A 25,297-nucleotide genomic window follows, 5' to 3' on the forward strand; every position below is an offset into this window, starting at 1 on the left:
ATGGGGACCTCTAGTGGTGTAAAGTGAGCAAGACACAGTTAAAAGTCATGCATCAATTGTTTTCTGTGCGTTAAACATTACCAGAAAAATGGGTCATGCTATTTTTTGTAGTTAAATTAGTAGATTTTATTTGCTTGAAAGAATAATTTTATTGGAAGCAAATTAAATAAAATTTTCTGGTAAAGGATATGCCATGTTATGTTATTGCTTTCCCCGGAATGTCCAACAGTTTACCATTAAACCTTTCTATCTCCAATAAGACAAGCAACCAACAGGACACGTTACAGTTACATTAAATGCCATGCTTTGGAGCATTCCAGAAATCTCCATGGAGACAAAGTTGCGCAGTGCACCTTCGGCAAAACTATTCATTTTCTGATTTCAGTCTTTACTATGCCTTTATAAGCATATGAAAAAGGTATGCAAACAATTCCAACAGGTGCCCTCCGTTAAGTTACCCACAATCCCTTGCGCCTGTCAGAGCACAGCTTGGCTAATGCGTTACACAGCGGGTAGTGCTAGTGCTGCTGCTAATAGCCCACTGCTGAGGAAAAGGCCAGCCACAATGAGCTAAATGCTACATTGTATTTTTCTATGTTCAACACTGAGAATAGTTCGGTAATTTGTGTAAAATATGTCACAATTATGTTATTATATAGATGTATTATACTGGATTTGAAACTTAAAAATTGCATAAAACGGTGTCTGATCAAAGAGTCCTTTTTGAAATATTTCCATTTTTGTATGTATGTATGTATATATATTTGAATGCATTATATTATGATTTAGAGTTAAGTATAATTGTTAATGTTTCTTTCTGGCTTTTTATCTATTTATTTATTTTTATTTATTCCTTGCTCAAGAATAATATTGAATGAGTTTACGGAAAGTGTAGTGAATGGGGACCGGTGTATATCATTAATTTAAAACGGAGGTCACCTTTATGGCTGGGATGGATGGAAGGGGGAGGGGCATGGTGTGTGGGTGGGTATTTATGACAACGTGTAGACTAAAATCTTTATATGCATCATGGCGATCTGCCTCCCTTACAAAAATCAGGTCATTGTGATGCAAATCCTTTATTATTACCGTAGATTAACAAAAGTTCTACTGCGGGTTAAAAGAAGGTTTAGGTTAAGGTTAGGCCTGTAGTGGTTAAGGTTAAGATTGGTCCCCAGGAAATGAATGCAAGTTAACGGATGTCCCAAAAAGCTTGCAAACCCAACATTTCTGTGTGTGCGTGTTTGCATTTTATTTTCACATGCATGGATGACTGTCATAAGGTCATAAGGTCACAAATAGTGGAACAAAGAGGAGCTGAAATATGTAAAAGGCACTGGTTTGAAATTTTGAGAAACAAAGTAAACACTGGAGCAGCAAAGCAATTAAATATATTATGAATTGTTGTCATTGAACTTTTTAAAGGTGCATTATATAACGTTCGAGGTGCGGGATAGGCCACTAGACATCATTCCAATATGGCTGTGCTGTGCTACGATATTGATATTATTACATTATTTTAATATGCTTCTGGTTACAATAATTTCATTTATATTAAAACAAAAATATGCATACCTTAAATGACAAGTCCATCTGTGTCAAAATGAAAACAAAACCAAGACTAACCAAGGCTAATTAAGACAAATCATTAATACACTACATTTAGTTTAGTTGCAAGATCGATTGATATTTTTGCTATTTTCTGCCGCCTGATTCTCTCCACGAAAAATGTTATTATTTGGAACGTTCCCCAATATGGTATTAAACATATCTTTGTCCAATTTTATGAGACAGATCAATCCAACACGCTTAATAAACACCCCAATTACCCTAACGTGTCTTTGCGCACTTCTTGCATATAAGCCATGCTCATTATCGGGAATACATGTGTAAAAGTTCCCTGACAGCACTCAGAGGAAATGTCTTTCTGTGTTGCCCTTGTTCTGTTTTGTCAACACCGCTCTCCTCTCCAGACACTAGATGCAAAAGAAAAAAAAAAGAAAAAAATCCTATTATACATTATTACAAGTGTCCAATATTAAGCATATACAGAGGAGAACCAAGCGGCACGGACTCGGTCAACAAAACGCTAAATTTGACGCTCACGGCGCTGCTAGCTTTTCATCTTCACCTAAATTGGACGAGAAGAATTAATTCATTAGAAAAAAAAAAAAAGTAAAAAAAAAAAAAAAAAAAAAAAGAATTTGAATAAGTACGTGTTTTCCGAGCAGTAGAGAGAGAGAAAGAGAGGAGGAGTGGTGGTTGTTGGGTGGTTGGTGGAAAGAAGGGGTGGGGGGATGAAGCCTGGAGCCCTCAAACCCGCCGAATCTCAATCAGCTCTGGCTAGCCTCGCTAGCACAACCACCCACCCACCCCCCCTTACCCCCTCCTCCTCCTCCTCTCCTACCCTCCGTACCTTCGCTCTTTCTCTCTCCTCTCATCTCCCTGCCCTCCCTCCCCTCCTCTGCTGCGCCCCCTCTCTCTCCGCTCCTCCACAACATCCTCCATTCCCCTAGAGAAATCATCCCCTCTGCTAGCTGCCTGCCTGCTTGCTTGCCTGGGTTTGGGTCCTCTCTTCTCTCCCTCCTTCTCTCGTCCCCGGCTGGTTTATATATTCGTGCACATTTTTATTTTTTTGTTTTTTTCCAGAAATTTTTAGAGTCAAATTGGCTGCCGTGTAGTTGGTCGACACCGTTTTTTAGCCCGTGCAGCAATTTTGTACTTTGTTGAAGTTGTATTTTTGGAGTGTTTACTTTTTGAAATGATAAATGACTTGGGTTAATTAGTGGAATGTAAGAAATACAGTCATAATTAACAAAAAAAAAAAAAAAGCCTGTGACATAACAGTGCCAAAACAAAAGCCAATTAACGTAGCTGCTCATATCACCTTAACAAGTCGCAGGTTGTAATAATTTTTATATATAATTAGCTATTTTTAAGCCTATTGCAAAAACATACCATTTCCACAATAGTGTATTTTAAGCATGAGGTACCTTATACTAGACTTGGGATGGTATTGAAATTTGGACCAAAAAAATTGCGATTAACGATTCTATTACGATAATTATTGTTGCTGGCAGTTAAAAATGATCTGGATGTGAATAATTACAGTTTTAATACTATGAATAGGTTCCATATTTAAACAACTGTTGAAGTATTGTGGAGAAGTATTTTTTTTCTGCATATTCTGGTGACACAATGACGATTATCTTTGTTGGCGATTATTACGATTGTATAAAAAGTGCCACAAATGATTATTATTGCCAAACCTTTTTATCACGATAAACGATATTATTGTTTATCATCCCATCCCTACCTTATACTATTTGTTTTTGATTTGTTTTTATTTTTTTTTTATGAATAATAGTGGTACATTGAGCACTTCCAGAAAGTTACCGGTTCAAGACATTCTCAAATGCGTGCAGCTGTTGTGTTCTTGGGCAAGACACTTCAACCGCAATTGTCTGCTCCCGTAACAATGTGTGTGGCTGGTTACGACAGGAAGGGCATCTGGTTTTACCTCTTTCTCTCTTTTATGACCTATGACGTCGGCTCGCCTTGAAATTTAAGTGCTCAGTAAATTGATTATTTCAAACAATGACGATTTAATTGAACACAAGCTCTTAATGATCATTCTGTCCAACACGATTTAAATGTTAATCTTAATCATTTTTCAACAATTCATTTTTTAAGTGCATTCCGCAGTTGATTTCCAAATAGTGACTGTTCATCATTAAAATGACAAAAACAATAATAGAGCCTAAAATCACACTAATTAACATTTTTCAAACACCTCAGTTGAACTTTCATAATTATTTTTCATTTTTTAAAATCAAATTCATCTCATTTTTGTGACAATGCAAAAATAAAGAGGGCAGTTGTTTTAGTAATAATCAAAATTGTATTATTTTTATGCAATTCTTGACAAATTAAACTGATTATTTTACATCATCAATTGAAGATTTTAGGCAGAAGTTGCTTACAAAAGTAGTAGTTCATGTTAGCTCTCATGCAGACATACGGAAAGTATATACCGCTAAGTTGTGATTTAACCGGAAAGATCTTGTGGGGAATATGTGACACATTTTAATGGCTTCTCACTGTGTCATGTGTGGGGGGCGGGGCCGGTGTTCGCTCCCTGGGGTGGTAGCGAGCGGCTGTCTTAGCTGGCGGGTGCTCCGTGGCTCTGCTGAGGTGTTGACAAGGTGAAGCGGGGTGCCAATTTGACCAAAAGACCTCCCCACTGCCACGCGCTCTCACCCAGGGGCCCCATTCGCTCCCCAGAATGGCCTCTGCCTGGGTGTGCTCTGAGGCCGGGGCCCTTGTTACCGGTGCCCAATCGGAGCACTGGCACTGAGGAGAGGGAGCAAAAGGGAAACGGCCACTGGTGACATGGTTTAGGTCAGTTTCATTTCTATTGTTTTTTTTTGTTTTGTTTTGTTTTTTTTCTTGTTATTTGAAATAACAAAACAAAAGACCTTTTTTTTTTTTTTTTTTTTTTTCAATATTCTGATTTACTGGGTAGAATTCTCTGTTTGTAATTATGAGTTAAAACACCAGGGCTATGATAAATTAATCTTTCATCCAAACATGGTTATAATCAGATCAGTAAGAGGTCCTTGGCAGGGCCAGCTCAGCCTATGAGCAGACTAAGCAGCTGCTTAGGGTCCCAAGGCACCCAGAGGGGCCCCAAGAGCCCATACGTTTACATTGAAAATAATATAATATATCAAGTTTTATTGGAAACAGGGCTTGTGTGTTTACAGCTGCTTAAATAACCCTCTCAAACGATTACATTTGTTTTATATCTACAGTAGCCAAATATCTGCTGCTGCTTACATTTGTTTTTGAGTCAGGCAGAGATTAGCTATGTATTTACAGCTATGTATTTACACCGGAGCAACAACCCTTTATAATGTAAACGTAAACCCAAAAATCTTGACTCCCCTTATATGTTTGTCTACTGTTTTTGTGACTATAGTAGTTGTGACATTTTGGATGTTTTCAGTCTTATGTTGGTCATATAAATACAAATACAATTGGTCAAGGTGATGAAAGCAGAGTCATAATGTTGTCAAATATGAACCTCCAATAGCTGAGCCAGGATACATGCGCTACCCCAGAGACAAATTCAGCTTAGGGGCCCCCTGAAAGCTAGGGCACCAGGGACCAGTGCTAGGCCACTGGTCCCTGGGATACTTTCATACCGATAAGGGGTCCCTGGACTAAAAAAAGTTTGAGAATCCCTGATTTACCATTCAGACTATTCAAATAAATCCATTTTCACTTACCTTCCTCCACCGCAGCATTAAACCTACCAACCACCTCAGCCTCTCAGTCTCTATTACTATCATTATGTTATATCCCAAAGTTGCAATAATCAATATAGTGAGAAATTCCGTAAAACTCCATTGATTGCCATGTTGTTCCTCGCTTGTTGCTCCGTTTAGAGCTTGGAATCCTAAAGTCTTATGATTTATGACTCCGCTTAAATCACCGTGGACTCACTTTAAGGGGCTGCGCTACTTCACTGCACTAGTAGACCACCTTTTAATTCATGGCTATTATTCATATTAAAGAACAAAATTGAACAAATAAGGTCATCATCAGACACTCGGAGCAATTCAGATTAAGGAATTAGCCCACTGACCCTTCATACACACACTAGAGGCTGGTTGAAGTGTGTTGCACAAAGGGGGTAAAACCACCAACCTTTGTGTTATAGGCAAATATCTCTTCCAATTGAGCTTCCAATTATCCTGAAATCCAAAAAGAGTGCACAATTAGTTGCTAAAGGACACAAAAACTGTACGCAGGATTATAAGTAGGGTTCAAACCATCAAAGTTGTAGTGTTTTAGACACACTTTTTGTCATATTGAGCCTCTAATTATATCTTAACAAAATGAATGCACAGTTAGTTGGTATTAAAGGGCTCATATTACACTGTTTTCTGATCTATCTACAGAGCATTTTGAGCTTTACAGATGTAGACAGACTAATAATAAATTGTTACTCAAACATGTGTAAATGAAACAAAACACAACTCCAGATATGTTGTTTCCTTGACAAAAATCTACCTAGAATTGTGTCTTGTTTCATTTACACAAACCTTGCAAATTTTGTTCTCCTCTCAAACAAAAAACACTCTGTTGCACCTTGTGATGTCATGAGGTAATACAGGAAGTGCTCCACTGTGTTTTTAAACTCCATACACCTTCACTAGAATCATTTGGATGATTTCAGTCCTGGAATTGCTAAGCTCTACTGAACTAAAGGTAAAAGGTAATTGCTAACTTGAAAACTACCACTACATGACATCACAAGGTGGTACAGAGCATTTTGAGCTTTACAGATGTAGACAGACTAATAATAAAGTGTTACTCAGACATGTGTAAATGAAACAAAACACAACTCCAGATATGTTTTTGAGGAGGTAACTTTATAAAATGGCTTGAAGCTCCAAAGAGTCCATTTTGCATAATGCAGGACCTTTGAAAGTGTCTTGTAAAGAGAGTGCATGTTACAAAGCAGGACAAAGAAAAAGTGTACAGAGGAATGAGGCTGTGCTTGGCACGATATGGAAATCAATAGTGTTTTGACTGTAGGCTCCTGCACCTGGACAGCAGCAGAGGATTGTGGGTAAACACCATAAATCTACCTGACTACTGTTAAACTACTGATGGCTGGGATGACTTCAGAATTTTAATGCCATTTTTTGTGGTTATAAGTAAGGAGTAAAGGACCGTTAGGCTGTTTTAAGTATTATAACTAAACATAATTGATGCATTTACCCCATAATTAATAGATTGTCAGGATTTGGGTTGGGTTGGATTACTTGAATGAAATGTGTATGTATCTAAATGGGAATATAGTGTGTTTCAATATTAAAATTTCAAAACTCAGCACTGATTCTGGTACCACAGTGATGTCTTTATGGAGACAATAGAATATCATTTTCAACATTAAATCATAGTACTCTCTTTTATATTACCATACGGACTTATATCTGTGTAATCCCTCAGTCATAAAGGTAGTGGTCCATGGGCGTACTTATACTAGTTCTGATACAGCTCAAGATCATTCTAAAGGAATTCAGAAAAGGTTCATTTTTGTCCTGTGAATGCAACTTTATGATACTGATACATGCTCAAATGAGTATCTAGACTAGTATCTTGATTTTCGATACTTTTGATAATCTTACATATGACTTTATGAAAACCCATGCATCCTAAGAAACAATTGAAATGTGTGAAAGAGACACTATTATGTTTTTTTGCAATACATTACACATAAATGTCATGTTAGATTTTTTTACACTTCCACAATATTTTTTTAGAAATATGAATATGAATGGATACAAAATATAAATATATATATGTAAATATGTATTGTCGATCACCAGATTATTTCCAAATGTGATTTTGTTTAATCCACACTTAACCCAGACAACCCTATTATGCACTTCACACTGATATCAAAAGTTAATTCAAAGAGAACAATGCTCACTATTCAAACATAAACTGACTATTTAAACTAGTACAATTAGGACAATATTGCACAGTACAGTATATACAGTATTTCCATTATGCCTGTATAACAATATAACAAGGTTGCATTCAATTCAATCAAGGCTAGATTGAGTTTTATTGAGTTAAAACATAATCAATTAGTCAATTAGTGTTCTTATCTCAAACTGATAACACTTTGTTCTGTTCGTAACGTCATTAAGTGGTAATACAGGAAATGCTACATGGTGTTTTTAAACTCCATACACCTTTATTAGAATGTGTTTGTTCATTTCAACCCTGGATTTGGCTAAGTTTGAAGTTACAGCTATTGTTTTAGCCTCATTGAAACTGCATCACTCCTCAGTGCACCAGCAGATATTGAAAACCTTCTATTTACAAAAGATAAAACAAAAATATTCAAAAATAAAAGCAACAATTTGCGGTTATTTTAGAGTATTGAAGAGTAAAGCAGTTCAGTTGAAGCTAAAAATTTCCACCAAATGACATCATAAGGTGAAACAGAGCATTTTGAGCTTTGGGGATGCAGGACTACTCGTGTGTGAATGAAACAAAACACAATGTATGTTTTTAAGGAGGAAATGGCATTATACCATGACTAAAAGCTCACATAAGTTAGTTTTGCGTAGTATAGGACCTCTAAACATTTTCGTGTTCATGAAATAGTTCCGTATTCCAGCCTGTCACTGGCGCTGTGCAGTTGGCTTTTTGGAATACGTTTTCTTCTTCGTCCTGTAGTTAATGTTGGGTCATGTGACTGTGGTTGTAGGGGTGAGGGAGGGGTGAGGGAGGGGGGAGTACTGAGTGAGGGAGGGAGACGAGGGAGATGGGGGGGGGGGGGGGGGTATAGGGAGGACTATGGCCGCTAGCCTCTTTCTTGTTGATCCTCGGGAGACCATCTGTGCTGGGGGCATTGATTAGAGTGTGTCTACTGGGATTACATTTCTCCCGTTGCCATGCCAACTAATCAGCTGATTTTTCCTCTCTCTCTCTATCTGTATCTGACTCTACCTTCAGCTCCCTCTCTCTTTCACTGTCTCTCTCACTCTTCCTTCTTTTATCCCTCTCTCTCCCTGACTCTCCCCTTTCTCTTTGCATCCGTCATCTCTCTCTTTTTTATTATCTCTCTCTCCCTCCATCCCCGTCAGTCTGTCTTTCTCTATCCCTATCTTTCTCTTTCTCTCCAACCCTCTCCCTCGTTCTCTCTTTTGATCCCATCTCTCTTTGTCTTTCTCTCTCTCCATCTTGTCTCTCTTGCTCTATCTCACCCTTCCTCCACCTTATTCTACCCTCTTTCTTTCTCTCTCTCTAGTTTACTGCTTCTCTCTCCATCCCATCTCTCTCTCTCCTGTCCTTTATCCCTTTAACTATTTCTCTCCCCTCACCCTCCCTGCTCTTGCTGTCTCTCAGACTGTCCCTCCACCACTTTTTAACTACCCTACTTTCCCTCTCTACACCTCATCTCTCTTTCTTTGTCTCTCACTTACTATCTCTCTCTCCCTCCACCCTATTCTTCCTATTCCTCTTCCTTCCTCTCTCTCACCCTATCTATCTCTCTCTCCTATCCTTTAACCCTTTATCTATTTCTCTCCCTCCACCCCCTTCAATCTCTCTCCATCCATCCATCCATCCTCTAGCTCTCCCTTTATCTCTCACTCTTTTCTCTTCTCCATTTCTCTTTCTCATTTTGGTTGTCACAGCAACCGAATAAGGCCCGGGCAAGCTCTGGATTCAGCCAAAGGGACCAATAGGAAAAATGTAATGTTTTTTTTTTTTTTTTTCCTAATTGGCAACTCTCTCCCTCTCTCCCCCTCTCTTTCTCTCTGACCTAAAGTTCTTTTTGTCTGCGCCGTAAACACTAGCCTCTCCAGATTACATTTATTTTCACATTTTGCCAATGAGCTAGAATGGTGCAAGCCCAAGGACATAGCCAGTGAATGAGGAGTAAATATTGTGAGCGTAATAGTCCTTGAGAAAATTCCAAACCAGGAAAGAAAACCTTGCAGGGATTTTTATGGAAATGGGGCAGGCTGGGTTCTATAAACACGTATTTGTGTACTGTTTTTGTGGTTTAAATTAGCTGCCTGACAGACCTGTAGATTCAACGATTATGTAAAGAGGTGAGTCTAGATAATTATTATAATTTTTTTACATTTAAATATTTAAGTCATTTTTCCTTCATTTTTTATTATTATTAAAAGAATAATTATACTAACTGATACTAAAGCTAGTATCAAAATCAGATACTCACTTGAGCAGGTATCGATCCTATAAAGTCACATTCACAGCATAGAAATGAACCTTTCCTGAATAAATTTAGAATGATCTTGAGCTGTATCAGAACAATTATAAGTCACATAGACTAGTATACACCCATGGACCAGTATGGAACCTACATGGACGACTGAGGGAAAACACAGATATAAAGCCACATGGTAATATAAAAGAAAGTACCATATTTTCTGGACTATAAGTTGCACTTTTTTCATAGTTTGTCCAGGGGTATGACTTATACCCAAATGTGACTTATATGTGAAATTATCAAAACATATAATTCCACATCTTTGTTATTGTCACACTGACAACCGCATGCTGCTCCATAAAAGAAAATGTATTCCGCTGAGTCTGATGACAGCCATGCAGAAGAGGAAGAACGCTTCATTGGGGGAGTTGACGGAGTTGTTTAGAGGCGACACCGAGGATGAAGAATTCAATGGAGTTAGTGATTTGGAGTGAGATCGAGGGTAAACTTGTTAGCTTGTTTTTTATGCTTTAGTTATCTGATTAACTGTTAATATCTTATGTTAACATACTAGACACATATTCAGTTCACTGTCTTTGGGAACATGTAGCTGAATAAACATAAACGTGTTATGTTAGCGTCCTGTACTGCTATTCGGCCTGTTGTTCTCCATTTTATTGCTATTATTATAACTTGCCTTTAAAAATAAAATGTCTGTTCTTGGTCTCGTATTTTGTAAAATAAATTTCCCCCAAAAATGTGACTTATAGTCCAGTGCGACTTATATATGTTTTTTCTTCATTATTATGCATTTTTTGGCTGGTGCGACTTATACTCCAGAGCGACTTATAGTCCAGAAAATATGGTACTACTGTTTAATGTTGAAAATCACATTCTACTGTCTAAATAAAATCACATTCTATTGTCCATGGTATCACAATCGGTGTTGACTGTCGAGTCTATTCCTTAGTATCGAAATCAAGTTTGAAATGTTAGTATAATAACATCACTATTTGTAAGTCAACCAAAAACAATTACATCAACCAAATAGTACATTTCTATTTAATCTCTGATAAGTACAATGCACTGCCTCATGTCCTCTGCTTGTTGCTTGGGCATGGATTTCTATGGTTGGTGTTGTATGAACCCTTCTGGTTGAAAAGGAATACATTAAAATCATACTGTTTTAATGGCAGCTTGGATCTAGTCTACATTTTTGTTTAGTTGTGCTTTTGGTCATAGTTTTAGTTTTCATAGACTTCTGTACTCTCTGGTGCTGGGTTTCTCTCCAAGCCATGCCCAATCAATAAGCTTTTCTCTATCTTCACCAGTGTTAGTTTGTTGCTTTCTCTTTTTGTAAACTATATAGAACATAAAAAGTATATTTCTGCTCTTAAGCATTGATTTAATGGTTTAAAGGTCCTATATTACACAAAATGGACTCTTGTGAGCTTTGAGCCATGTTATAGTGTTGTTACCTTATTAAAAATATGCCTGGAGTTGTGTTTTGTTTTATTCACACATGTTTGAGTAATCCTTTTTTAGTCTGTTTCCATAACATAGATAACATATAAAATGGCGCAATGGGCCCTACAGCTAATATGATTTACTAGTTATGTTATTTTTTTTATCAGTTAATGAAGATGAAATGTGACAACCAGTGGGCTTTGTTAGTGTTTGTTCATGTTTCTATTCATTCCTGACTGAATGTTTGGCATTTTGCAGCACTGCGTAGTACAACTTCATTATAAATTTCAACGTATGTCTAATACATTATTGTTTTGTGTTGTGTACAGGTGTGTACAGAGGGCCGTTTGATACTGGAGTTTGCCTTCGATGACCTGATGAGGATCAAAACGTGGCACTTTACCATCAGACAGTACAGAGAACTCATCCCTCGCAGCATCCTGGCCATGCACGTGAGTGACATCATCAACACGCGACATACCTCTACAGTGCACATGTGTAACGATGATTGTGGGAAGAAACAGTTACGACTGTTCACGATTGAGTACGACGTTAGCCATATTTCTGTTCATTTTCAATGCAGATGTAGCTACTGACATATATCCCAACAGCAATGAGGCAACGGTGATTATTTTAATGAGGCTATTGTTTGTTTGCCTGGAATGTTCAACATAATGGCATTAAATGTGTATATCTTGCATGTTTTTCAATTACAGGTGTTTTACTGCTAAAAATACCTTGGAAAAAAACATGCATTCTTTGTAGCGCCATTCCATACAACATTCCAGGAAAAGCAATAACATCTCCATGGAGACAAGCAGATTGCATACCCTTCACCAGAAAGGTTACAGAGAGCACCTTTAACTCACACAACACATGCTTATTGCAATACTCATTTTTGTCCATACCCTTGCAGATTTCAAGTTTATCACCTATACTGTAACTTTCCCAGGACTTTTTATTACTTTGAATCAATTCTTACAAAATCCAGAGCTAGCGTTCCTTATCTAATGACATGCAGACTCGAATTGTTGCACACATGGTTGAATATATTTGTCCAGTAAAATCCTTATGATATAAAATGTGAGGCAATAAAACTTTAATGTTTCTCACATAAATCATTCCCACTTGCAACATAGTGTAGGGAGTTTTAGGTAAACTGACTCTGCATATTATATTATATATAGTAACAAATATAGAATAAGATGAATGAAACAGTTGTGATCATATCATGAGTAAGTTCCACAGCCAGTTCTCTCGTGCTAACGAGGGTCCCCGCACTCTGCCAGGCCACTTTACGAGGCATTCACGAGCGTATGAAATTTAAACGCCAACAAAGCAGTCTGGAGGGATTTCTGCAAACCAATTTATTTTCCGACTTCAAAGGCCACCCAGGATAAAAAACGAAACAGGCCCTCATCTGAAAAAAGACGAGAGGAAAAAAAAAAAAAACAAGGTCGAATGAATAATCTGCTTAATTCCACTAAGTGTCCAGTGGCTGAACTGTGGGGTCTCAGAGTCGGAGCAGGCTGCACTCTGCAGGGAGCGCGACTTTGTGGTGAAAAGAAAGCAGCTGGTTTTCTGTGGCACAGTTTAAGTGTTTTTTTTAAACATACAAAAAGCTAACAATGAGAAAATACAACAATGGCGTGGAGTGTACAATTGCATACATTTGGCTGACATTAACAGTTGTTTTCTTAATATCACTAAAACTCATGCATGTTGAATTTAAATTGGATACTGTTATTAGTGTCGCAGCATGGATATAATACGATAAAGTATGACATGGCCATAATCCCAGCATGAGGAGCAGTGGCTCTACCCCGAGTTTAGCCATATCTAAAGAGATACTATATCTCTAATATGCACCTCTCTATGATGTAAATGCTCTATGTTCTCAAAGTTATTATGCTATATAATAGACAAAAAGCATGGGTCTAATGAAATTGGCCTAATATTACTATATCTTAATTATAAATTGAAATTATCAAATTATTATGTTATCCCAAAAGCATTAGCACATATGCTTTTGTATTCTTTTGGCTCCTTATTTGAGAATGCCTAGATTAAAATAAAGTACCTAATAATTCATCTGTACTTATTTCTGGAATGAAGCTGTTTAAATGAAGCTACAAACGATAACTTCTTGCTATTAAGACATTCTTTGAAATAAGATCACCCTAAGACATCAGCTACTGGAACCCTGTGTTTTTAGTTTATGTCTTTGATGAAGTCAATTAACCACAATGCATCTTTAAATCTGATGTATTGAATTGCATTGGATTTACCAGTACTTTTATTTACCCCCACAGACTAAACTAAAGGTGTATTTGGAGCATCGTTGCATGAACAACCCCTTTTTCACTCTTTGTCCAAATCTTCATATGAATTTCACTGGCCCATAAATTGGCCCCTGTGGGTATTGGCTAATTCCTGGAGAAAGAAAGACTGGGAGAGTCAGGCATCACATTGTAGAGGAGATGTGTTCTGATTTGAGCGAGTGTGCTTGACTCTTTTGATCGTTGCCTAGACTAATGAAAGCGAACGGGAAGGCGCAGGGGAGACGAGATCTTGCATACGCTATGGAGCAGGCAGGGAGGCAGGAGCTGAGGAGAGCCCAGTTTTGAAGTGCACTAGCTGGACCATAGCTCTGGTTCTCTGGGGGGTTGGTTGGTGATGCTGGTGGTAGTAGACGAGGGAAAAGAAAATCTGGTTCAGTCTTATTCCACTTATTTCTCAAAGTTTACAAAGTTAAAGCCTGGAATGATGCATGAATCAATTATGAGTAAGGCGCGTCGGCCGGTAGGGAGGGAAAAGTTGTGCAGAAGTTGAAGAAGTTTAATCAGAGTTGAAGTAGAGCGGTTAGCATATTTGAAAGTACAAAATTATAATATATCTTAGCTCAGTATTTTCGATTTTTCATTGATCTGTTTATTTGAGGTTAGGGTTAGGGTTAGATTTTTATGCCGTATGCTTATTCTAGTTTATTTACAATGCTTCAGGCTTAGTGTAACATATTTTTGGACTTGTAGACAGGCTAAATAAATATGAACGAAGAGTGATGACCAGAACTGGAAATCAATTCACAACCAGTCACATGTGTTTTGATTTGGTTAGTGTCTTGCCCAGGGATACAACAACAGTGGAGATGGAGATGAACTGTAGCTGTAACATGCTCCGTTACTGGTTTAAAAGTGGCATTACATTCACAACCGAACCTCACTTGCCAGTAGCTGTTATGAGGATATGTCATGTCATGGGAGCCCTTTAGGGTTTATTACAAACTGATTTTAGTAAGATCTGGCAACCCGAAATGATCAAGGACCTCATTCTGCTTGGATTACCAGATAAGAACCAAAACACAAAATATTAACGTCATGTAAATGTTAGGGTTGTAGTTGCTTAGTCGATTAATCAGTCAATGGCGTTTTAGTCTATTAAAATTTTTAAGGATTTATATGGGACAACTGCAGAAAGGAGATGTTTACGAATGTCTTAGCTGAAGTTTTGGTATTTTTTTATGTTTATGTCTAAAAAAGCAGATTAACCTGAGTTTAATCTGTCTTTATCTATTGTTTTTCGTAGTACTTTTTTCTGCATAAATAGTTGTTTTTTTTGCATAAACTCCCGTGCAGATGTGGTCTTAGTGCAGTTTGCGTCAGATACAAAGAGATATATAATAGTTTTGAGAGCCTTTGCCATGCCCCCTTTTTAACCGAGTAATCGATCGGCATGACAAGTATTTCTGTGATCGACTACAGCCCTAATAAATGTTAAATCAGAATGCTAATTTGTTAAATCAGCATTACAGTCATGATCATTATCAAGTTAATATTGGATTTGGATTGGATTTGGCATGTTAACTTCAAATCTGTTTTTTCTTATATTTTTTATTTTAAATATTCATACATTTTTGGCCACCGCCAGCAGAAACCTCTCCTCCTTCTCCACTGTCTATCACCACATCAACCCAAATCATAGTCCCATACATTTAGACTAATTCTACCTGAGAGAAGCCATTTTGATTGTGGTGCCAATAATACCGAATGCTCCGGTCGGGCTGTCAATCAAACTCCCGGCTTCCCTCTTGACTTCTTTTCCTCCGCAGAAAGAATAATGCATTTTTCATGAGCTGCTGAATCTAAGAGGCCTCCTTATACCCGCCTTTGTTTTGCACTGTCAATATCAACCTCTTTTTTCCAATAGCGGATTATTTTGAAGAAGTTTGTACAGATATGATTTTATAGAAGTTTTTAACCAGCAGCTGTCATTATATTATATTAATGTTTTTAGTAGGCTCTTTGTACTTTGTTATGGCGTATTGAAACTCCCCATTTAAATCTTTTATGTCTTATATTTTACGCTTCTAACTTCTAAAGTAGTTTGGATGTTAGCTGTCAGATGACTTTGTAGTTCTATTCTAATGCAATAACAATCAACTTGTATCTTGGGTTTCTGCTGTCTTGTTATAGGCATCATTTTGAGGAATTTTCCCCATTCAAAGATATGATATTTTTCTTTAAATTGCTAATTATTATAGCAACGGTCCTAATTTTTCATCATTCTGAAACCCATGAATCTTATATCAATGATTGTCCTAAGTGGCACTTATAGATAGTAGATAGTACATTTATTCAGAAGAGATTCGCAACCTGGGTGGCTGTTCAGAAAAGTGTTTGGCCTCCATCTTAAATAAATTAAAATGACTCTGGAATAATCTATAACTTATTAAAAAATTGGACTACAACTATGACCAAACCTGAAGCAAACCAAGAACCAGGTGATCCTCGCACCAAAATTTGAGAAACATGAGCGTATAGTTGATGATACAGTTCATTTCAATGTGCATTAATTATTATATTTATATTTTTGGCTCAAGAAGCAACATTTACACATATGAGAAAATTATAAATGCAGTCAAACTGGTTTTGAACTACTTTTGTTTTTTCCTAAATCTACCAAAACAAATATTTGACTTCAACACTGTATTGCAATTTTTAATGTATGGAAGTGCTTGTAAATTATAAAATGCAAAAAATAATTACACTGAGGATGCACTGATCCGATATTGGTAAGAGATATTGGCACTAATCCTGAAAAATTTGCCTGATTGGATATCAGCTTCCAAATGTCGGTTCAGTTGATATAGATTGACATAATAAGACTATTTACTTGTCATAGGTGGCCCAGAAAGTCTCAAAATGATTAGGATTAAGATCAGTTTTGTCTTACTTTATTTCTGTTTTAAGAAAATATGCTGTTTTCAGTCTGTGCACTGGTATCGGTTGATATGAGTATTGAAATCGGTATCAGAACTGACAAAGCTGGATTGGTGCATCTCTAAATCCACCAAACACAACCATTCATCAGACTTATAGAGTTAAACTAATTATGATGAGAGCATGAAATTAGGCTTGCAATTAACATAAATGTCAATAATACTCTGACTGACTGCAATGTGTGTGTGTGTGTGTGTGTGTATACTTGGAACAATTAGCTTAATCATGTGCACATAATAAAATAATATAATTGTAAAGTAAAAATGTAAAAAAAACAAACAACTTTCTATTCTTTTTAACTCTGACTTTGATGTCTGTCCTGTTTTTATGCTTGGCTTTAGGCACAAGACCCTCAGGTGCTGGAGCAACTGTCCAAAAACATCACTCGTATGGGTCTGACCAACTTCACCCTCAACTACCTCAGGGTAAGACTAACATGTGACAAAATCTGTGACTGTCAATGTCTCTGTTTATTATTTGTTTGTGCTGACATGTTTCGAAGTTAAATTCTCCATCTTATTTTTCATTTGCTGCATTTTCTCTATGGATCTTAATGCGTGTATGTATATATCTGGTGTCTGGTGCCATCTACTGGTAAAAGCGAGGATTGAGCCAGTTAAAAATGACAAATTAGCAGCATTAGCGGATAATAGATTGATAGGGCGCACTCCTGATGCCCTCTGCTGGCACTAGAGGGGATTGAAACATTTTTAAATGACAATTATCGGCATGGCTATTATGAAGCTTGCTGTTACAGATAAACACTTTGCACCTCAGAAGCTAAGCAAGACCAGGCCTTGTTACTACTTGGATGGGAAGCTGCAGGGAAGACCGGGTGCAGGGGCTTGAATTCAAATTGTCCGTGTGTCGTTAGGCAAGACACTTCACCCACCTTGCCTAGAATGAACAGGGAGTGAGTGATTGGTGGTTTTTAGAGAGGCACTTCTGTCAGTCTTCCCCTAGGGCAGTTTTGGCGACAGTATGGAGTATGGACTGAATGTAATCCAAAGTGTTTTGGGTGTCTTGACGGACGCTGTATAAATCCAATGCATTACTATGACTTTTGCCAAATTACATTACATTTTTTAAGCATTTTAAAACATTGGTGCACTGTAGTAGAAGAGGGTGCTGATGATAGGAGAAGATAATTTATAGAACAGCCTCGTCTCGGTTATTTGAACATCCAATTTATCTTTTCTCAATTATATCAAATGTATGTATTTATTTTTTTTTATAATTCAAAATTACATTATTTCTTCTATTCCATACACATGACATTTCCAGCTTGCGCGCACATTATTTCAGTGGGTCTGTATTTTGCGGCGCCACACTTGACTGACGGCTCTGATTTCCAAACGGGGGGAGCGCGAACGCGAGAGGAAGAGACGGCACGAGCGCTGGAATTAATTGGATACAGAAAATTAGCATAACATTAATGAAAGCTCCCTGCAGAGACTCATAATTGTGAAACGGCGCGCGAACCTCCACTGCTTATAATAAGAGAGAGGGGACAGGAGAGGGGAGGGGGTGCTGCCTGGTTTTGTTTTCCACTAACAATGATTTTTTTGTGAAAGAAAGTGTTGTCGCCGAACGATAAAGCACATAATTCAAGTATTTGTAATTACACGTGGAAGATTGTGATTGCGTCGTATTATTGGGGCTGTTCCGATGGTCAGTGCTTTGTGGAGGGAGGCACGGGACTAGATATTCGGCCATGTTTGTACACAATGGTTGTTTTTGTAATCACTTTGGACTGTAAAGAAATTTTATCAGCCAGAGCTAAAATAATATTAATGAAATGCATAAATTATTGTTTGTCGTCAAATGCGTTGAAAAGACATAGGTAATTAAACATAGACTATATGAAGAGTAAAGCAAAAAAATATTGCAGCGAATGTTAAAGATCCAACATGTAACTTTTTGTTATTTGGACATTATACTGAACTAGAATGTTTGCCCATGAAAATCAAAATGCACTATGTAACTTTTCTGCTTGTCTCCATGGAGATGTTATTCCTTTGCCTGAGAGGTTCCAGGTTTTTTTCATTTTAAGTAATAATAAAACCTGTTGTTGGATACATGCAAGCATAATGCAATACTGTGGAACATTCCAGGAGACAAGCATGCTGTGTAGCGGACCCTGCACCAGAGAAGTTACATAGGGCATCTTTATTTTCATGGGCAAATGCTCAATATTTATACCCATCCATCAAAACTTCACAAGAGTAGTTCTCAAACTCTTCGCACCTCACTTGATATTTGTTTTTCCAGGTGTCTCCAGATCTAAATCCTGACTTATTTGAGCCTAAATTGGGTCCAGATATGGTCTAAAATTAGATTATACCAGCTCTAAAATGAGCAAACTAAACAATGGATGAGACTAAACGATGATTAACCCAAATGAAGACAAAAAACATTCATATATTTGTCTCTGAATAAAACAAAAATTTCCGCGTATCACCAGAGGAAACCTGCGTACTACCAGTAATACACATATCACAGTTTGAGACACATTCCCTTACAATATTAAACTAAACTTAACTTTGTTCCTCAATGGTAAATATTCAGTTATATATATGTAGAGAGATTTTTTTAATTTGAATTTAGATTCTATTTCTACTTCAAAATCATCATCACATTTTTGCCTTTTCTGAAAACCATTATTCAACTCATTGTATTTAACAAACCAATGAAGCATCACTACCCCTTCTTACATCTGACTCTAGTTCTCTTGCCAAACACTGAGCAGCTAGGACAGGTTGATATGTTTTTGTCCCTTTATATCCTCTCCTCTGTTATTCCACAAAAATACCTCTGAATACAAATCATATTTTCCTTGTCCGTTATCACCGGCTGTCAAGGCAAAAATACACCCTTTTCCTCACCAATAATACAGTGATTTTTTCCCACAACTTTTTCCACACCTCCACTATACAAAAACTCCTGATCATAAGGTTACAATGGGCTTTGCAAACACTATTTTGCACTATGTTGAGTATTTAAGCCGTTCCATGCTTTGGGGAGGGAAGCTTCCTTGTATTCATCCCAGAAATAGCAGTTGTTTTGGGGCAGGGAGCCAGAGCTGGTTGGCTGGTATTACGGGGCGGAGGGGAGGGGGGTGATCACAGGAGTACATGGGATTAGCGCTGCCGGGTTGTTAGCCGTCTGAACCATGAAAACACTTGTATCCAAACTTGCATTTTAATGGTGATAGGGTTATAAAGTGCAAGCAATAGTAGAGGTTAAAAATGAAAGTACCATGCCATGTCCACTCAGGAATCTAAATGATTAAGCTGTATGAGTTTGCTTGTCGATGCTACGGTTAAGTCACATTACTGGAAAATGGACTGAAATAGTGCGTGGTGGTACAGCGCTTGCAATTAAATAACAATACAATAATACGTTTAAAAAAAGAAAGAAAGGAATGTGTTCAACTAAAGATTAACGTGGAACAGTCCAAATGAAGAAGAACCGCTATTGTGACTTTGGCATTGCTACATTTATTTATTTATTTTTTTAATTTTTTTTACTAATTATAAAACAAATGCTAACTTTTGGGCACTTCTTTTTGTCACCTGTCATTTCAAAATGCTTCATCAATGCCTCAGTTTAAAGAGGTGGTGCATGCAAAATTGACCTTTTTGGAGCTTTTTACCATGCTTTTATGTGGTTTTATGTGTCATCCATGCATGTTTGAGTAATCTAGCAATCTCTCCCAGGCAGCATTCTCACAGTTACCTGTACGAGCCCACGCTTTTTGTACAAGGCTCTGCACTCAAGCCTATGTAACCCATGCTTCTACACAGCATTTTTTTGTAAACATCCAAGACCAGAAAACAAAATACACTGCGACTTAACTAAGCTGATGCGATGTGCAGTAGTTTCGTTATGATTGTGTTGTGATAGCGCTCTGAAGGGGGAGTGACTTAGCGCAGGGGAGCAAAAGAAGAGGGGAGTTAGAGCGTCAAAACAAAACTGAAACTAAGTACACTATTTTAATATGTTGTTTTTGGCCAATATAGAATTTTCAAACATGGTGATCTAAATATGTCATGTGTTAGCAATTAATATCCCATAAAAGTGCAATACCTCCTGTTTAAGGTCTTAAAGGAAAATTTGAATCAGTGTTACTAAAAGCATGCACCTAATAATGAGTATGTTTATAAAAAAAAAATAAAAAAACTGTCCAAAGTGTATCAGGGACGATAGGCGTGGGTTTGCAGACTTGCTCAAGGGCTCAGAGGCAGTGGTTCTTGGATGACAGAAGCCGGTCATCACTCACTGTTCACCGGCAGGATGACACGTGACCTTGGGTAAACCTGATGCCCTACAGTAGAGACTCTCCTCATCAAAATGCTGCTCCTGGCCCACTGCACTGCATCAATACAGACAATGGAGAGTTTGAGTGGACTCTGGACAGTATATGAAAGAGCTTTTGCTATACATGCATTGCAGAAATTATATACTTATTTTAGATTACAGTAAAGGTGATTTTAGACCCTCATTTAGATCTGATGAAGTTCTGCTATACACAAGGTTTAGATTAGTTGGTACAGAAGGCATTTTTTTCCTCATACTTGTGAAAAAATGTGTGTTAAAGTTTGACAGCTGATTTAAAAGATATACAATTTTTTTTATATACTGATCACCGCTGGCTGCAGTTTGCATGAGAAGAATTAGAATCGAACAGCCTCAGTACAAATATATTGTATAAATAGCTCAAAATATATCTGCTGCATCTAATTAGAAAGCATTTTACTGTCTGATAATCAGGAAGTGTACGTTGGCATGTTGTTATCTTTGTCATGACAAAACTCCGCACTGGTCTCTGAGAGTTGTGAAAATCACTTATAAACTCATTGCGGTGAATAACTAAGATTGGAATGCATAAATTTAGTGAGGAATAACGTTGGACCACTGCAAACCGTTTAAAATGAAGACTTTAAATTGACGATTTTCTGTGTAGTCAAACATACATCGAAGTTTGCCCATAACGAAGCTGCCACCTCTCGATGAGCAGGAGCAGCAACTCTAGTCTGACATCTTTACCATTCCAAGGACCAAAGCAGTGGTTTTAATTCCTGGTACGCAATGTTATATTTGTATATGAAAGATGCATATTATAAGCACTACCCCGGAAAAAAATAATAACTATTTTTATTCTAAACGTACAAACAAAACCTCAGACTATATAGAGGACAGCTATAGAACTGTCTGCCTCAGCTGTGATTATATGTTTTTGTATGTGTGTGTGTGTGGGGGGGTGTGTGGGTGTGTGTTTGTATGTGTGTGTCTGTGTGCGCGCGTGCGGTGGAGTGAAACTTCTCTTTGTCTGAATGTCTCAAATAGAAGGCATGCGAGGAAACAAGCGCTGTGGGCGATTTCTTTACAGACACCTTAATGACTTTTGGAAGATGCATCACTACAAAAGCTCAACATTTTTATATTGAGTTGGAGATAAAACGGCTGAAGTTTCGAACACTGTCAGACGATCTTGCTTTCTGACATAAACAAAAACTTTACTGGTGTTTTTGCCTAACTAAATTAAGTTATGGTAGAATTTGGAAGAGAATTTGAACAAATGGAAAAATCTGTTGGCCCTTGTAATCAAAAATACTAGTGCTATGTAACTTGTCTGGTGCATGGTTTGCCACTTGCTTGTCTCTGTTAAGATATTGTTTTACCTGCAATATTCCACAGTATAGTTTTAAACAAGCTGGCGATGCCACCAGGTCAAGATATAAGTCAGATCTGTGGTGAGGCGGCTCTACTCTCAGTAAGAACTTTAAGGTAGAGCAATATAAACATCTGTAATTCAATAAATGCAAGAGAGCCGTTTAATGCCATACTGTGGAACATTGCTGGCAAAGTAATAGCATTTCCGTAGAGACAAACAGATGGTGGACCCTCCCCCAGAAAAGTTGCATAGTGCACCTTTAGTTCATGGCAGAAATTTGAAGAGAATTTTGTCACATGTTAACAAAACTACTTGCTTCTATTTAAGTCTGGATTCTAATAAAGGTGAAAAAAGTAGTAGTTTTTACTTTTTTATTATGTTCCAAACAACAAAAACACAACCAAATATGCAGTTAGTACTTTTTATTGTATTGCCTATAAATCCATGAGGACACTATAATGAACTTTGAGAAGACAGAAGGATCCATTTAGGGATAAGAAAGCTCCGTTCATCTGACGTTTGATCCTGATGCCGCCTTGTGATTGGACCATGTAAATGCCAATCACATCTGTATCCAATCCCCCCATCCCAGTGCCTAAATGGCCACTTTAGCAGAACAAGGGTAGGAACCTGGTGGTAATGTTCTCCAGATGTTTGTGCTGGTGTAGGCTGAGTCTGATGGATTGAAAATGACAGGTCGACCCCTGGTCCCTCTCCCCGCACCTCTCAAAGGATTTACTGGTCCAAAACAGAGACCAAACCAGACCTGGAGATGGAGGAAAGTGTGGGAAAAAAGATTGGAGTTTGTCCTGCCATAAAAAATACAGGGGACAAAGTTGTACAGTAAAGATATTGGCCACGTTTATAGCAAGACATTGGCAGCGTTGGTTGCTTGTTAATGTTCAATGACTACAACAGAAATTTGAGAGCACACAAATTGCTACCAGATTCTGTTTCAGTAGTTCAGGTTTCCTTTGTGCAATGTTTGCATGTTTTTGACTTATTGTGGAATGGTTAAATATTGTTTCTAGCTGTGCAGAAAATTAGTCTGGTATAGAAAATTGTCCAAAAATGTTTACACAGTTTTGTTAGGCATGGGAATTTCTGTAGAATCCATACTTTCTTACATACAAATTTCTATATACTGGTACTAAAATATTATCATTGCAAAATCAAAACACTTAGACACTTGTTACTTTTCATTTAATGCTGAAATCGGTCTATTATTATTACCTTTTTATATTTGCAGAACCGAATTTTAAAGATACAGAATGGAATGTTACAGTTTACAGCCATTTTGCTTTTTCAATTACAGGTGTTTTTAATGCAAAAAACCCTTAAAAAACATGACATGCATTCTTAATATCTCCACAAATCTATTCTATAACTTGGCCTGCTTGCGTCTGCTGCTTGTCTCCATGGGCACAGATCAGTTTAATGCCATACTGTGGAACATTCCAGGAAAAGCAACAACAATCTTCATGGAGACATCAAGTGACGGACAACCTTGCGCACAAAAGATGGATTCTTGCGATATTTGTGAGGTCCCAAACTCATGAGAATCCATCTTGACATACTGTATTTTCCGGAGTATAAGTCGCACCAGAGTATAAGTCGCACCAGCCAAAAAATGCATAATAATGAAGAAAAAAAACTTATATTTCACATATAAATCACATCTGAGTATAAGTAGCACCCCCAGCCAAACTATGAAAAAAAGTAAGGTTCAATTTTGCCCAGCAGCCGGCGGATCAGTTTCAAATATTCGTCATGACGTTCCACCTCTTCATGACGTTGCGCCTTCCATGGGTTAAGAATGAATTGCTTATCATTCTGAAACTGTGGATAGATGCAAATAGCTCCTCGTTGCTAAAATCCCTACATACTATTCACCCACAGATGATTTACATTGTGTGAACTGTTCAAACAAAGGCACATAACATAAGATTGCATCCTGCTGTTCATCTCCTCTGTTTTATCTGCGTACTTGTCTCCTGGGCCATAACTCAGCTTTTAAAGGCTCTATATTAAAGGAGTGAGAGAAACAAGTGGCTTTACCTCACTGTTAATCACTCACTGTCTGTCTGGAGGTAATTATTTGAGAAGCAAAATCAGCCCTTGTTTTAATAGACAATGTTTTGTTTTATGTTGATAAGAGGAACAGTGAAAGCACGGCCGCAGCTAATTCTACTTTGGCGCGCTGTACTTTAAGTTTTTGATCATTCTTTAGGGTTGACGGAAGTTTCCACAGTAACGCATAATTGGTGGTTCGATTCCCACAACTACGGTACACGTTTTGGCGTCCTTGTGCAAGACATGTTGAAATTATCTGTAGTCAAGAAATGTTAAACCTACATTTAGTCACATTTAGTATACTTCAGTTGTAATTCTTTATAGATTACTTACTAAATCAAAGGTTGTCAGTTTAATCTCTACTATTGACATTACATACTGTTGTTGTGTACTTGTGCAAGGCATGTCAAATCTACCTTTCGTCACCCATATGTGTCTTTTCTTTTTCTTTTTTTATAACAATAATAGGTCACTTACAAAATCAATAGTTGGTAGTTTTGTTCCTCACTACTGGCACAAATACTGTTGTTGTTTTCTTTGGCAAGACACTTAACCTGATTTGCTTATGAATTATGAATGTGTTTCTGTCACGCTTTGCTCAATCTGCCCCAGGACATGGCAAAAAACAACAAATAAAAACATTTAGTACAAGTTAATTACACTGTGTAAAAAGTATTTGTAGTTAGATGTAGATGTAGTAGATGTAATTACTTGCAATTAGGGTTAGACCGGTAGAGGATCGGTAATTACATGTTATTACAGGTTGTTACTCAATGTGTTACGCCTGTGTTATACCAAGCTGTGACGCATTGGTTACATTTTAGCTCTCCTCTCTCTCTACTCCCCTATGTCTCTTTTTCTTATTCTCTCTCCCTCTCACTCTTTTTCATATACTTTCTCCATCCCTCTCCCTTTCTCTCAATCCCCCGTCTCTCTCTTCCTTCCCCTCTCTCTCGCACCTCTCTATATCCTCCTCTGTCTCTCTCTACTCCCTTCTGTCTCTACTCTCCTCTCTCTTTTTCTTATTCTCTC

General features: G+C 37.5%; 1 protein-coding gene across 4 annotated transcripts in view; it reads left to right on the top strand.

The window, feature by feature from the left end:
* ldb2a (LIM domain binding 2a) overlaps positions 1–25,297 on the top strand; it is a 127,979-nt gene that overhangs the window by 80,946 nt on the left and 21,736 nt on the right. For all 4 annotated transcript variants that reach the window (XM_033974491.2, XM_033974492.2, XM_055224795.1 and 1 more), the window contains exons 4-5: positions 11,566–11,688; positions 16,857–16,940. In XM_033974491.2, coding sequence (XP_033830382.1) covers positions 11,566–11,688; positions 16,857–16,940 — 207 coding nt within the window. The remainder of the gene's footprint in view (positions 1–11,565; positions 11,689–16,856; positions 16,941–25,297) is intronic.

This window comes from Periophthalmus magnuspinnatus, chromosome 10 (genome assembly GCF_009829125.3).
Source record: "Periophthalmus magnuspinnatus isolate fPerMag1 chromosome 10, fPerMag1.2.pri, whole genome shotgun sequence".
NCBI lineage: Eukaryota > Metazoa > Chordata > Actinopteri > Gobiiformes > Gobiidae > Periophthalmus > Periophthalmus magnuspinnatus.